This window comes from Musca domestica, unplaced genomic scaffold (assembly GCF_030504385.1).
Source record: "Musca domestica strain aabys unplaced genomic scaffold, Musca_domestica.polishedcontigs.V.1.1 50, whole genome shotgun sequence".
Taxonomy (NCBI): Eukaryota; Metazoa; Arthropoda; class Insecta; order Diptera; family Muscidae; genus Musca; species Musca domestica.
In genome coordinates, this window is record NW_026712347.1 from 6,295,683 (window position 1) to 6,308,728 (window position 13,046).

General features: G+C 36.0%; 1 protein-coding gene across 1 annotated transcript in view; it reads left to right on the plus strand.

Annotated features, from left to right (window-relative positions):
- Positions 1-12,836, plus strand: part of LOC131805336 (uncharacterized) — a 35,064-nt gene extending 22,228 nt beyond the window's left edge. The window contains exons 3-8 of the mRNA XM_059128429.1: positions 1,994-3,347; positions 3,416-3,545; positions 3,608-4,405; positions 4,749-4,970; positions 5,203-5,329; positions 7,978-12,836. Of these exons, the coding sequence (XP_058984412.1) occupies positions 1,994-3,347; positions 3,416-3,545; positions 3,608-4,405; positions 4,749-4,970; positions 5,203-5,329; positions 7,978-8,077 (2,731 nt within the window). The 3' untranslated portion in view covers positions 8,078-12,836. The remainder of the gene's footprint in view (positions 1-1,993; positions 3,348-3,415; positions 3,546-3,607; positions 4,406-4,748; positions 4,971-5,202; positions 5,330-7,977) is intronic.
- Positions 12,837-13,046: the final 210 nt, after the last annotated feature.

Consider the following 13,046-nt stretch of genomic DNA (forward strand, 5'->3'; position numbering starts at 1 on the left):
TATTTATTTAGGTCCGATACGAAATGGACAATATATTGGTCCATTCTTTCGAAACCCACTTCCATAGAGGATCAGCAATTTGAATAATCATAACAAAAGTCAAAATGTATTTAAATAATCGAACATTGGCTGAGGGTATACATCTGTCGGCAAAACCGACTGATACTTTTTAACTTGTTTTCTGTAAATTTGAAAATCTGTGTGCCAGAAGAAGTGGACCGATGTCCACAGACACTTATATCACACTTTTTGTAAGAGGTATTCTTCTTCTTCCGAATATTGACCTTTTAAAGGTAATGTCAAGCAAGAGTGGGTTAATATTTTCCAAGTTTGTACCTGACCTAGCAATATATTAAGGTGTACCAAATTTAAAATATATCGCGTGCTCCAATCGCTTAATATGTGAATTTTACTTACTTTTAAAATGATAATGTTTTGTGGTGGAAAACCCCCGAAGGAGTGCCATTGATCAATTGCTCCCCCGGCGTACGACATGGTTGTATGTCATTAAGGATGTCCTCATGAGTCTATCGGGTAAATCGTGTCAGTTATATCGTCACGATTTGATAGCCCTGCAAACCCATCGTTTTTCGATGCACACGCAAATTCACCCTGCCTCGGTAAAAATATTACGATGTTTTTAGTTTTAGTTTTTTAGAAAAAATCGGGCCTCAATCGAGCCTTAAGCGATGAGTCATTTTATTTTTTACCATATAAAAATATATACCATCTGTAGCTATGTGGAGGGAATTTTTTCTGACAAACTCAATATATAGCCAAATTGGTTTAAAATTGAGACCAGGATCTTTATGAGAAATATCAATATAATATATATTGAGATTTGATTATATGGGAGCTTTACTAACCCAGACAGTTGTAGTCGTTTTCAATTCCAAATCAAAGTCCTAATCAATCTTTAAAATGTGCTACGGCACTGAATCTCTGAGCTGCTAAACTATCAGTGTCTGGTAATTTTGCTTATCTCGGAGTTTGAGTCGAGTCATTTAACCTTTTATTACCCTTAAACTGAAGATCAACTTAAAACGCTCAAAATTTATTAAATCGATAGGTGCTACCATTTAATGTCTTGTCAAAACCTGAACCACCGAATACTAAAATTTAAAAAAATCTAGCATTTTTCAAAAAATTTTAACCTATATTATTTGGATCGGGTAAAAGTATGAAGGAAGGCGTCCACTCTTTTGAAAATCAATCCACTTTTCCCGTTCCCTCAATAGTTATGATATCCGAAAAATAGTTTTCCAGAAGTTATTTTTGAAATTTATGGAACTGCTAAACTCTTCTTTTTTAAAAACGCCTTGCAGCAGCAGAGATATTCACAAAAGTCTCTTTAATATAGGCCCTTCAAAGTTATCCGATAAAACTAGACTTCTTCCGTAGTGAGATGATTTTTCCCATAGAAAAAAAAAAATAGAAAATAATCAGAATTTCGGTTTCAAACATTAGAGCGTAAAATTGTTTGATAATTATAGTAATATACCAATAGGGAAATATTCCTAAAAATTTCCTCCAAGACGTCCATTTTACAAAGATTCGAACATTTTCAAACATAACCTATTCTGATTATTAAATCCAGAACCTATAGAGAGAGACCTCAGACCTTTATTCTGCTATATTTATTATCAAAATGTAATATCTATATTCTACTTATAGATATGATTTGTGGTTGGGATCTTAGAACTTTGAATGATTAAATTTAAGATCTTTTGAAGCCTGCATACACTTATCTGAATATGTTGGTTTTAATGCAAGCGGTTATATGTTTCCAATCTCAAAGATTTCCCACTCATTTCTACCCTTTGTTTCCTATCTATGTATGTGTGAATGTATTTTATGCTAAGAACTTCTTCATAAACATACTTAGATTATTGAAAGAATACCACTCTCATACATTTTGTTGCATTTTCGTTTTTTTTTTTCTCTTTCTCTTTTTTCTTCCATATGTTGTTCTTCTTTTTTTGTGCTTTTGCAGAGCCACATTGCCATTAACCGATACCAAAGATTTACTAAGCACTGAATGCAATTGTAGCCATAACGGCGGTAGTAGTGGTGGCGGTGGTGGTGGAGGAGGTGGCAGTAGCAGTGGTAGTGGTGGTGTTAACAACAGTAACAACCATAATAACATTGCATCATCCAACAACTCATCAACGACAACAAATGGCACCTCATCGGCAACAACGGCATCGTCCAACTCCTCCTCCACACCGGCCGCAGCTTTAATAAACTCCTACTCCTCATCCTCCTCGTCAACGACAACGACCACAAATGGCGGCAGTGGTAATGGTCCTTCGTCATTATCCTATGGCAGCGGTTATTCGAATTTGCGCACCACAGCTCTGGATGCCATCGATCTCACCGATAATCATTCATCACTGTTTGCCCATTTCGATATGCTGCGACATGGATACATCAACTACAACAATCACAGCCGGCCCATTTCCATTCCAAATGCAGCAAATGCAAATGCAGCGGCAGCGGCAGCAGCAGCAGCAGCCGCAACTGCATCCTCCAACGGCCAATTGTCCACATCGACTTCAATGTACAGTCATCATCCTATGGATAATTCATGTTCTGATCAAAAGGGTGGTAGTGGCGGTGGTGGTGGTAGTGGTAGCGGTATTATTGACCCATACCACGATGGTGTTGGTGGTGGCAGTAGAATTGGTAGTAGTAGTGGTAGTAACTTTGCCAACAGCGGCAGCAGCAGCAGCGGCGGCGGCGACGGCAACAGTAGTAGTGGTGGCATTGGTGGCGGCCACTACCATCAACATCAGCATCACCATCATCATCACCATCGTCATCATAGCCAAGATATTTACTCACCTTCTTCATCATCATTTCTGCACTCTAACAATTCTAGTTCGGGTAGTAGTGTTAGTCACTTGGGTGGTGGTATTAGTGGTGGTGGTCACATACATTCCTCCTCATCTGCTAACGCTTCCTCCTCCTCATCATCTTGTACTACTACTAACAATCATAACAATTGTGCCATGTCCAGTTGTGCGTCCATTTGTCCGAATATAGCATCTGTGTCCTCCTCCTCCTACTCCTCAACGTATATATACAATAATTACCTTCGCAATAATGGTTCCAATTATTTAAACAGCAATACGACCAGTGATGTTGTCGCCTCAACATCCTCAGCATTATCCACATCCGCCTCTGCCAATAATGCACCATCGGCGGCAAAAGCAGCGGCAGCCGGAACGGCCACAACGAATGATCCGCAAACAAGTAGCAATAATTTGATGAACTATAACAGCCATCATAACTGTGATTATCATCAGCATCATCATCATCATCACCACAATCAGGAAAACAATCAGGTTAGTAGAGATGATGACACTCTAGAAGCCTAGAAAGTGATTTTAATTTAAATATCTTTTTTTTTCAGAACGGTTTGGAAGATTCTCCCAGACGACATAGTTCCATGGATCAACTGCTGGGTCTGATTAATGATATGGGCAAATCATCGCGTACCCGTAGCCTCAGTGACGGTGGTACTCAGGAAGATGATGATGAACGTAAGTGCCCATGGTGGCCTACATAAATTGGAATCCATTTAATTTTATAACCTTTCTTGCAGTGGAAAAAGAAGCCCAGCCCGATTTGTTAAACAATACACCTCCTGTGCCTCCCAAACGCTCCCACAGACGACGACACACTCCCCCACGCCCCATATCGAATGGCCTGCCACCAACACCCAAAGTTCACATGGGTGCCTGTTTCTCCAAAATATTCAATGGTTGTCCTCTACGTGTTCACTGCACTGCCTCGTGGATCCATCCGGAGACACGAGACCAACATCTGCTCATCGGAGCCGAAGAAGGTATATTCAATTTGAATATGAACGAACTTCACGACGCTGCCATAGATCAATTGTTCCCCCGGCGTACGACATGGTTGTATGTCATCAAGGATGTCCTCATGAGTCTATCGGGTAAATCGTGTCAGCTATATCGTCACGATTTGATTGCGCTGCACTCGAAGCAAACCCATCGATTTTCGATGCACATGAACAAAATTCCCGAACGGCTGGTGCCACGCAAATTCGCCCTGACCACAAAGGTACCCGACACCAAAGGCTGTACACAGTGTTGTGTCACACGCAATCCCTACAATGGCTATAAATACTTGTGTGGTGCAACACCCAATGGTATATTCCTGATGCAGTGGTATGATCCGTTGAACAAATTCATGCTGTTGAAACAATGCGAGTGGCCGGCCACAAGCATACTCGGCGGTGGTCATGGTTGTGTGCAGAACGGCCGCACTCCGGTCTTTGAGATGATTATAACACCCGAACTGGAATATCCCATTGTGTGTACGGGAGTACGGAAGGCCGTCAATGGATGCCTGAAGCTGGAACTCATCAACATGAACAGTGGTATAGATTTCAATTTATGCTTTGGAATTGTTACTTATTGTGTGCTTTCTGTTTGTTTGTTCTTCCTCTCTTTCTTGCCTTTTCTGCTGCAACTGTTTCCTTTGCTGTGTGTGTTGCGTCTTTTGTTTTTGTTACTGATCTTTCCCAAAAACCTTGATCCCCCCTTTATGTTTTCTTTTCTGATTATCTTTTGCTCTCCCCCTATTTTTTTGTGTGTTCCCACCGCCCCCCAAATGTGTGTTTTTGGTTTTTCATATTCCTTCTTCCGACCTTTTTTACGGGGGAAAATGTTGTACAAACACGCAAATACAAAACACTACCCGTACACGAATGAATATAGGTGCAAGTTGGTTCCATGCGGATGATTTGGAATATGATGCTATGGCCACAATGGTACCCCGACGAGATCTACTCAAAGTGGTAAAGGTCCATCAGGTGGAGAAGGATGCAATAATTGTGTGTTATGGAAATGTGATACAGGTGGTTACTCTGCAAGGTAATCCCAAACAGCATAAGAAAATGGTCTCCCAGTTGAATTTCGATTTCAACGTGGATAGTATAGGTAAGTGTGGTGAATCTCATAACTGATGCTGTTAATCAGGGTCAACCGAAACAAGGCCAGCCGGAAATGCATGTGTATAAGAAAATGGAAATATTCATACAAATGAATGAGTGCATTCATTCATGAGAAGTCCAAACACCTCGTCACTCATATAAACCGGCTGGTCAGACCTGATGTAAATACACTCCCATGAAATGGAGAATTAATTTCCTTTTTTATTTTCTTATTTCAGTTTGTTTACCCGATAGTGTTTTAGCATTCCACAAGCACGGCATGCAGGGCAAGTCGCTGCGAAACGGTGAAATAACCCAAGAAATTAAAGATATGAGCCGTACATATCGATTATTGGGAAGTGATAAGTAAGTGCTATTTTATTTCTTTTAAAATTTTCAATATCTTTCGAATCTATATATATTATGTCTCGAAAATGTTACATATGATGGGAGGAGATAACCTTCAAAAGAGTGGTAGGTAATCTCTCTCATTGTTGGCGTTTTAAATATAGTGAGGCCATATCACTTATGAAAGCTTGCCACTAATATTTAATACCCCCACCATGTAAATTTTATAATTTCGTTTGAACATCTAGTCAGAGGCCTTTTAAAATCGAGATAGAGCTCGCTTAAGATGGAGTTCGAAATTTTGCACAGATATTGATATCATTGCTGGGATGTTTAATATTGTGACTGGAGTGTATATAACGAAGGTTCCTCCATATTTTCGGTATTTTGGAGGTTCCTGCACCAATTTCCAACGAAATATGCAGCAATTGGATATTTGAGATTCTCAATATGGGTTCACTTTTTGGTATATCTCCCATATAGGTTTCCAAGTTTCCATGAAATGAGTCTCGGTGCGGATTAAATCGGTTGGGAGACTACGTCTTTTTCGTACTCACCAGATTTATCATCTTAGTCGCCGTAAGAGTACGGAACTGCGCCACAGTCTCTTAACCGCAGCATTTTATGCCACTTGTTGTTGATCCGGATTGTACATCGTTCTTGCTATTTAATTGCAATGTACTCCGAGGCAAAATAGATGATGTAATGCAATTTATGAATCAGAGGAAAATGTTGATGGTTTCGGTGAATGTTCAGTGAAAATTGCAGCCTACAACGTTGTTATGTTCACAACTAACCGGAATTGGAGGTGGGAAATGAGTGTTCCTATTCACCATTCTGTTAAATACCGACCTATATCACTTGATATCAAACAAGGAAGACACCTCTCGAATAGGTGGAGAGCATCACAGTTCTCCAGATTTATGTATAGAATCACCAGGCTTGAATAATTACTTGTCATGACAATCCGTCACTTAGCTTGAGTTAGACCATCTTTCGATAATCGTCTCCATACGCCGGTCACCCTATTGCACAACCTCTGACCGCCATACTTTCCCTTATCACAGGAAAGCTTACCTCCAGAATTCAGATAGTTTCCCAACCGTCGCTTCAAAGAATGCCCAACCCTTCTGACATTTCGAGACATTATCAAAGCTGCAGCGGCTTGCCTTATAACGAAATTTGGCCAAATTACCCAGCAAAGGCAGCGAGAAAGTACTAAGTCGTATAAGATAGGTACTACCTTTGGAACTGGTATGAGTAAGCTCTGGATAACGGTTGAATTGCTCTCGAACCTTGGTAAAAGGGTGATAGGAATGATCCGAATTGGTGCGCCATCCACTTCTATCGCTAATTTCTCAAGCACATCGAGAGTGATAGGTGGAAACGAAGAATTCTACGTAGCATATGATCGCTGCCCGCCGAGGTTATCCAAATGATTGGGTCCACACGGAATCTTAATGGATATATTGAAACAGCTGGATACTCCGAGTATTGGGTACCTGAAAATGAAAGAAAACTTGTCCCTAGCCCCCATATGGTTTCCTAAGCCTAGACCATAAGAAATACCTATGAAATCCTTGGGGACACATCATGTTCTAGTCATCCTGCAAACCACAGCTAAATGTGATGAATTGAAAAGTGGAAACATGGTCCTCAAGTCGCTAGCTGGTAACAGATAGCTTCCTCATGACATCGGTGGACCATCTATATGAGAAGGCAAGAGATTAACATTACCATGTGCTTTCGTTGCACATAAACATGTACTTTCATCCAAACCATCACAAGGTAGATAAAATTCCCCGAATCAGGCATATCAGGAAGGACCTACATAATCTATAGAGGTTTTTTTGTTTGGTATAAGGATGGGCAGAAACACGAAAGGCAGCAACTGCTTTACTCGGGGACCTTTAGTCTATTGTATTCATCTTAAGAAAAATATAGCTGTTGGTTATAGAAGAGATAGAGAAGGAAGGGTTTATAGTAAGGTTGTCTGCATAGGCAAGGAATGTTTTTGGCAAACTTGTAGATGATGAAAGAATCTATGTTTGAAAATAACAATAGAGTTTCTAAATCCCATCTATGTCTCTAGTTTAATATCATGGGACATCTGCAGGTAGGTGTTCAATCGTCTCTATCTCTTCTTCATCTTTACATAGTCTACAGTAGTCTCGAACACTGTTATCCCATCTTGAGGTCAGATCTCTGATACTGCAGTTGTCAGTCAGTATGCCTTGCGCAATTCATAGATCAGACCTACTGAGAGATAGGCCCAACACTATAAGTAGCATGCATATTGATGCAGTCACAGATGAAAAAAAGAACAACAGTATGAATGCCAATTTTGAATCCTGAAGTTAAAATAAGATTAGCAGAAATCAAGCCATTCATGAATAGCACTTATTCCAACAAAACAAAGCAAATCAGCGGTGTTTAGACATTTCGGCTTCTTTGTGTGACAATGTACCTTCCAAAATTTGATTGGGTTTCCAATATCGTGATATGGAGTCAGATTATTCTTTTGTTTAATCTATTTCCACTAATAGTTGCCCTTTCAGTAATTTATTATTATCATTATTATGATTGATATTATTATTGTTTAAAATAGAAAATAGCCTTTGTCATTTTTATTAATAATTTCATCATTTTCTTCTTCTCTTTCACAGAGTGGTGGCACTAGAAAGTCAATTGTTACGAACTGGTTCCTTGGGCAGTGAAGAGGGTCATGATTTATACATTTTGGCCGGACACGAGGCCAGTTATTAGAAAACACAAAACAATTGTAATGTTGTTGTTCAAACACAAAATAACAAATGGCTTATAAATTAGTATTACCAAAACTAAAATAAAATTCACTACAAACTAATTTACAAAAAAGGAACACTTTCTTGAAATAATAGAAAAGTTTTTTTTTTCGAAAAAGAAATGACTTTGTAAAAAGCAAAAAAACATAGAGGCAAGTTTATTATTTATAAACAAAAGAAAATGTCTACTCAAACAAAATAGTGGTTATTGAGAAAAAAAAACAAAAAAATAAAAAATTGGCAAAGTTGTGCTAAAACTCTACTATTTGAAATGGCAAACATTAAAAAAACATTAAGATTAGAAAAAACAACAATTTAGTATGTCTTGTAAAATTCTAAAAGTATTTTCACTAACACAAGAGAAATTTCCAAACACTACCACAAAAGAAAATGCAAAAATGTAAACAGAAACTTTTTGAAAATATTGAAAATAAAAACGGAATACAAAGAATGAATTCTGGCTTCTTTGTTAAATTTGGCAGAGTAGATTTGCATTAGAGTAAAACAAAGTTGAGTAATTATTTTTAACAAAAAATCGTTAAAAATAAAATAAAAAACAATAATTAATAACGTAAATGTAGTAATGTAAACTTTCAACTAAAGGCAACAACAGAACATCCAATAAATCTACTCTTAAATTTAATCTGTGTATATTGATTGTAATAAAAAATAATAATAAAATTAACACTCACACCGCAAGAAAACAAAAAAAAAACAAGAACTATATTATTAATTCAAAACGAAATAAAATACCATTTAACGATTAATTGTATTAATTTATAAACAAACAACCAACAAACAACAAATATTATTTATATTTGTCAAATATATTATTAAAACTTTATGTTTATCATAATTATTATTATTATTTTTACGCAAACAGAAAAACATGTAAAAACATTTTTTCTTCGTCCTTCCTCTATTAGCCATTAAGTTTATTAATTATAGATTTAGCATTAAACACAGTGATTTATGATATAAATTTATAAATATATTTAAAAAAACCAATACAAAAAAAACAACAGATTCCCCCCAAAAAACAAAAGAGAAACACACACACAAATCAATCCTTAATTTATATACATACATGCATACTGATATTGTGACACTTTATATTTACATACCTACAATACAAACATAAATTATTATTCAATAAAACAAACTACTACGTATTGACAAATATTCGTTAATTAATTATGATTTTGGTTGGAGCGGAAATTTTCTCATCGATTAGATGATAACCCATCAATAAAGAGTATCAACAAAGACAGAAGGCCTCAGATACAGTTATTGGCCCACAATCACATTTTGAGTATTCAAATATCGATACTGTGCTCTTTACAAAGAGAAAATAAATAAGTGACGATAAACATTTATGTATATTTGACTTCGAAATAAAGTTCTGAAAAACTTCTCTCATTCGATATCGAAAAAAATCAATTGAAAATTCGGTAGAAACGAACTATACTTCGTATGCTAGAGTTGAGTACACGTTGTTCTTCAAAGAAAATTATTTCTAATAATCTAAAATGAACATAAGGAAATTGATTTCGATCGAAATTCTTTCGTTATCCAATGCAAGAACTTTGCCTTTTTGTGGTAGTACCTCATTTCAGCAACGTAATAACTAGTTAATGATATGCTAACTAAACGATTGTCGTATTTATTATTAAATATTTGTTTGTCGCGTAAGGGTCCTACTTAAATACGAATGAGTACAGTTTTATTTCCTACTATAATTAAATATATGTTTTCCAAAAAAAGGTACCTAAATGTCCTTGGCGTAAAAAATGAGCAGTTTAATTATACACTCAGCCATATGACCAGTTATGGCTCAGGGCATATGGCTATTAATAACCTCAGCCAGATGACTAGAGAGAGTATATATCATTTGATACGGCCAAAACGTGTCTCATCGAAATAACGGTTTTAGACCTAGGTCTTTTTGGATCAAACCCGTTTCAGGACATTTGAAGTCGATCTAGCGATGTCCGTCTGTCTGGCTGGTTGGTGCATACAAAAGGAGTATCCGATTTGGTCCAATGTGTACATCGTAATATAATTATCAAACTTACATCGACTTCGGAGATGAGCAATATCGGTCCATTCTTTCTGGTACCTCCCCCAATAGGACGAAATTTTCAAAGAAAATATTTTATTGAACAGAAAGATAAAAGATTATCCAATTTGGCAAATCCTAATATTTACATCACTGCTAGTTCAGGTGCGAAAATGGACAATATAGGTATGGAATATATCAGTCAAATTCTCCCCCACAAAGGGTCAAAATTTTGAATATCCATGAGCTCATAAAACAAGAAATTAACATCCGATTCAGCTCAGTCTTGGTACATTTCAATATTTTCACCAACACAAGATATATTATGAAGATGGAAGAGATCGGAGTATTTCTTTCGGATTATAAAATCCGAAATAAACATCGGGTTCTCTTCATATTTCACACATCCCATTATTTCTACTAACACAAGATCTGCTGTGAAGATGTAATATATCGGTCAGCTCCTCTGTTACCTCCCCCACAAAGGGGCAAAATAACAATGAAGCTCATAAAACGTGAAATGAGCATCCGATTCCATTCAGACTTGGCACATCTCAATATTTCTATCAACACAAAATCTGTTGTAAAGATGGGACCATTCCTTCTGGTACCTCCCCCACAAAGGGTCAAAGTTTTTAATAACCAAAACGATTATAAAATCAGGCTTTCTTCATATTTCACACGTCCAGGGCCACATAGCGGGACAATACCAAAAAAATTACCTACAGAGAACACGAAATATCAAATTACAGCTATTTGGTTGGAATGTGGAACGTAGGCTCTGGACGAATTTTCAATACCAAACATTCCAGGAATAAAATCAAGTGTATTTGTAGCTCACAATGGGTTCTAGCTCCGGTGGCGGAACATAGTATATAGGGGTCTACGTTTTGGTATAGCCCCTATGTATCGGTACCTTCCGATATTCGGTATTTTGAAGATTTTCGTCACATTTTTTCACGGATTTGTCTAAAAATTGGTATTTGTAGTTCGCAATGGGTTCTAGCTCCGGTGCAAAACATTGTAGGTATAGGTCCACTTTTTTGTGTAGCCCCCACATAAGGGTACCTCCGGATATTCGGTATTTTCATGCTTTTTCCTACATTTTTGCACGGATTTGTCTAAAAATTGGTATTTGTAGTCCGCAATGGGTTCTAGCTCCGGTGGTGGAATATATTATATATAGGTCAACCTTTTGGTATAGCCCCTATGTAACGATACCTCCCGATATTCGGTATTGTGAGGATTTTCGTCACATTTTTGCACGGATTTGTCTAAAAATTGGTTCTTGTAGCTCGCAATGGGTTCTAGCTCCGATTGCAAAACATTGTATGCATAGGTCGACGTTTTTGTATAGCCCAACATAATGGTACCTCCGTATATTCGGTATTGTGATGATTTTTGCCACATTTTTGCACGAAATTGTCTAAAAATTTGTATTTGTAATTCAAAATGAATTCTAGCTTCGGTGGCAGCACATTGAATATTAAGGTCCACGTTTTCCTATAGTGCACATACAACAATGCCCACCGAAATTCGATATTTTGAAAATCCTAGTCAAATTTACCCACGAAATTGTTTCAAATTTGGTATTTAAGAAGATTTGATAGATGACAATCCTTGAAGTGTAAATTTGTCTATAGAGGTTTCCGCTTTGGTATGGGTCCCATACAACGGCCTCACCCACTTTATGGTATTTTGAAACACGTTTGAATTCCGATACTTTTATATAAAAATGTTATCTTTACCCAAAGGTGAATGGTATTAAAAGTTTTTTTTACTTATTAATAGTTGAAATGGTGCGGAAATCTTCATTGGGGTCAAAATAAGTGTATTTGGATTTTGAAATTTTCAAATCATCATAAATATTAAATATTTGTAATATAGCCTTAAGTGACTTTTGAAAAAATACTTTCAGATATATTCCAAAGATCCCGTTTGATTTACACTAAAAACAGAATGATCAGGTTCACACTAAAGCTTTCTATCGTGATATTTGCTTTTTATTTTTTCAAAATCAAATAAATCTTTAAATAATAATAATAGGCTCCCACGTTTGGTGTTTACAAATTTTACATTGTGGGTTTTTAGACTACAAATTTTTTGTTTTGGACACATTTTTTAATGATTTTAAATAAGGCGAAGAGTGGTACTTTTGTTTCACAATTTAATAGAACTCATAATTTTTGGAAGTCCTCGACTCATATACGCAAAATATAGCATTGATGAACCTTTCTGAGTTTTAAAGTGATTAACTTTCTTTTCGATTAACTTATAACCAGGGGACACATTTTTCTTCATCATAAAATTTGTTTTTTTTTATAAGAAAAGATATTGTGACTTAAATAAAAAATAATAATTCATTACTAATTTAAGCCAAAATAGTATACTAAAATTAAAAAATATATTTTTCTAATAAAAATTCAAAAATTTAATAAAAAAAAAACAAACAAATCACTTACACCACCTTAAAATTGAAAAGAAAATCAAACACTTGCAACAAATAATACCTAAAAAATTAAAAAAAAAAACAAAAAGTTTACCAAACGTTTTCTAATTGAATAAATAAATGTAATTGTTAAACAAGTGCAACCAACAACAACAAACACAAAAAATCTGAATGTATAAAAATACAAAAATTACTTACAACAATAAAAACAAATTAAATGCATTGAGAATTATTCTCTAAATTCCTGTCCTGTTATGCAAATCTAAAAAAGAGATGAACACAAAAAACAAAGATTTTTAAATAAAACAAAAATAAAAATAAGAAAAACTAAATTGTAAAAATAACTAAAGTAGTCCGCAATAAATTATAAAAAAGTCACACAATTTCTCATGTACACACACACACATACACCAAATTGTTGCA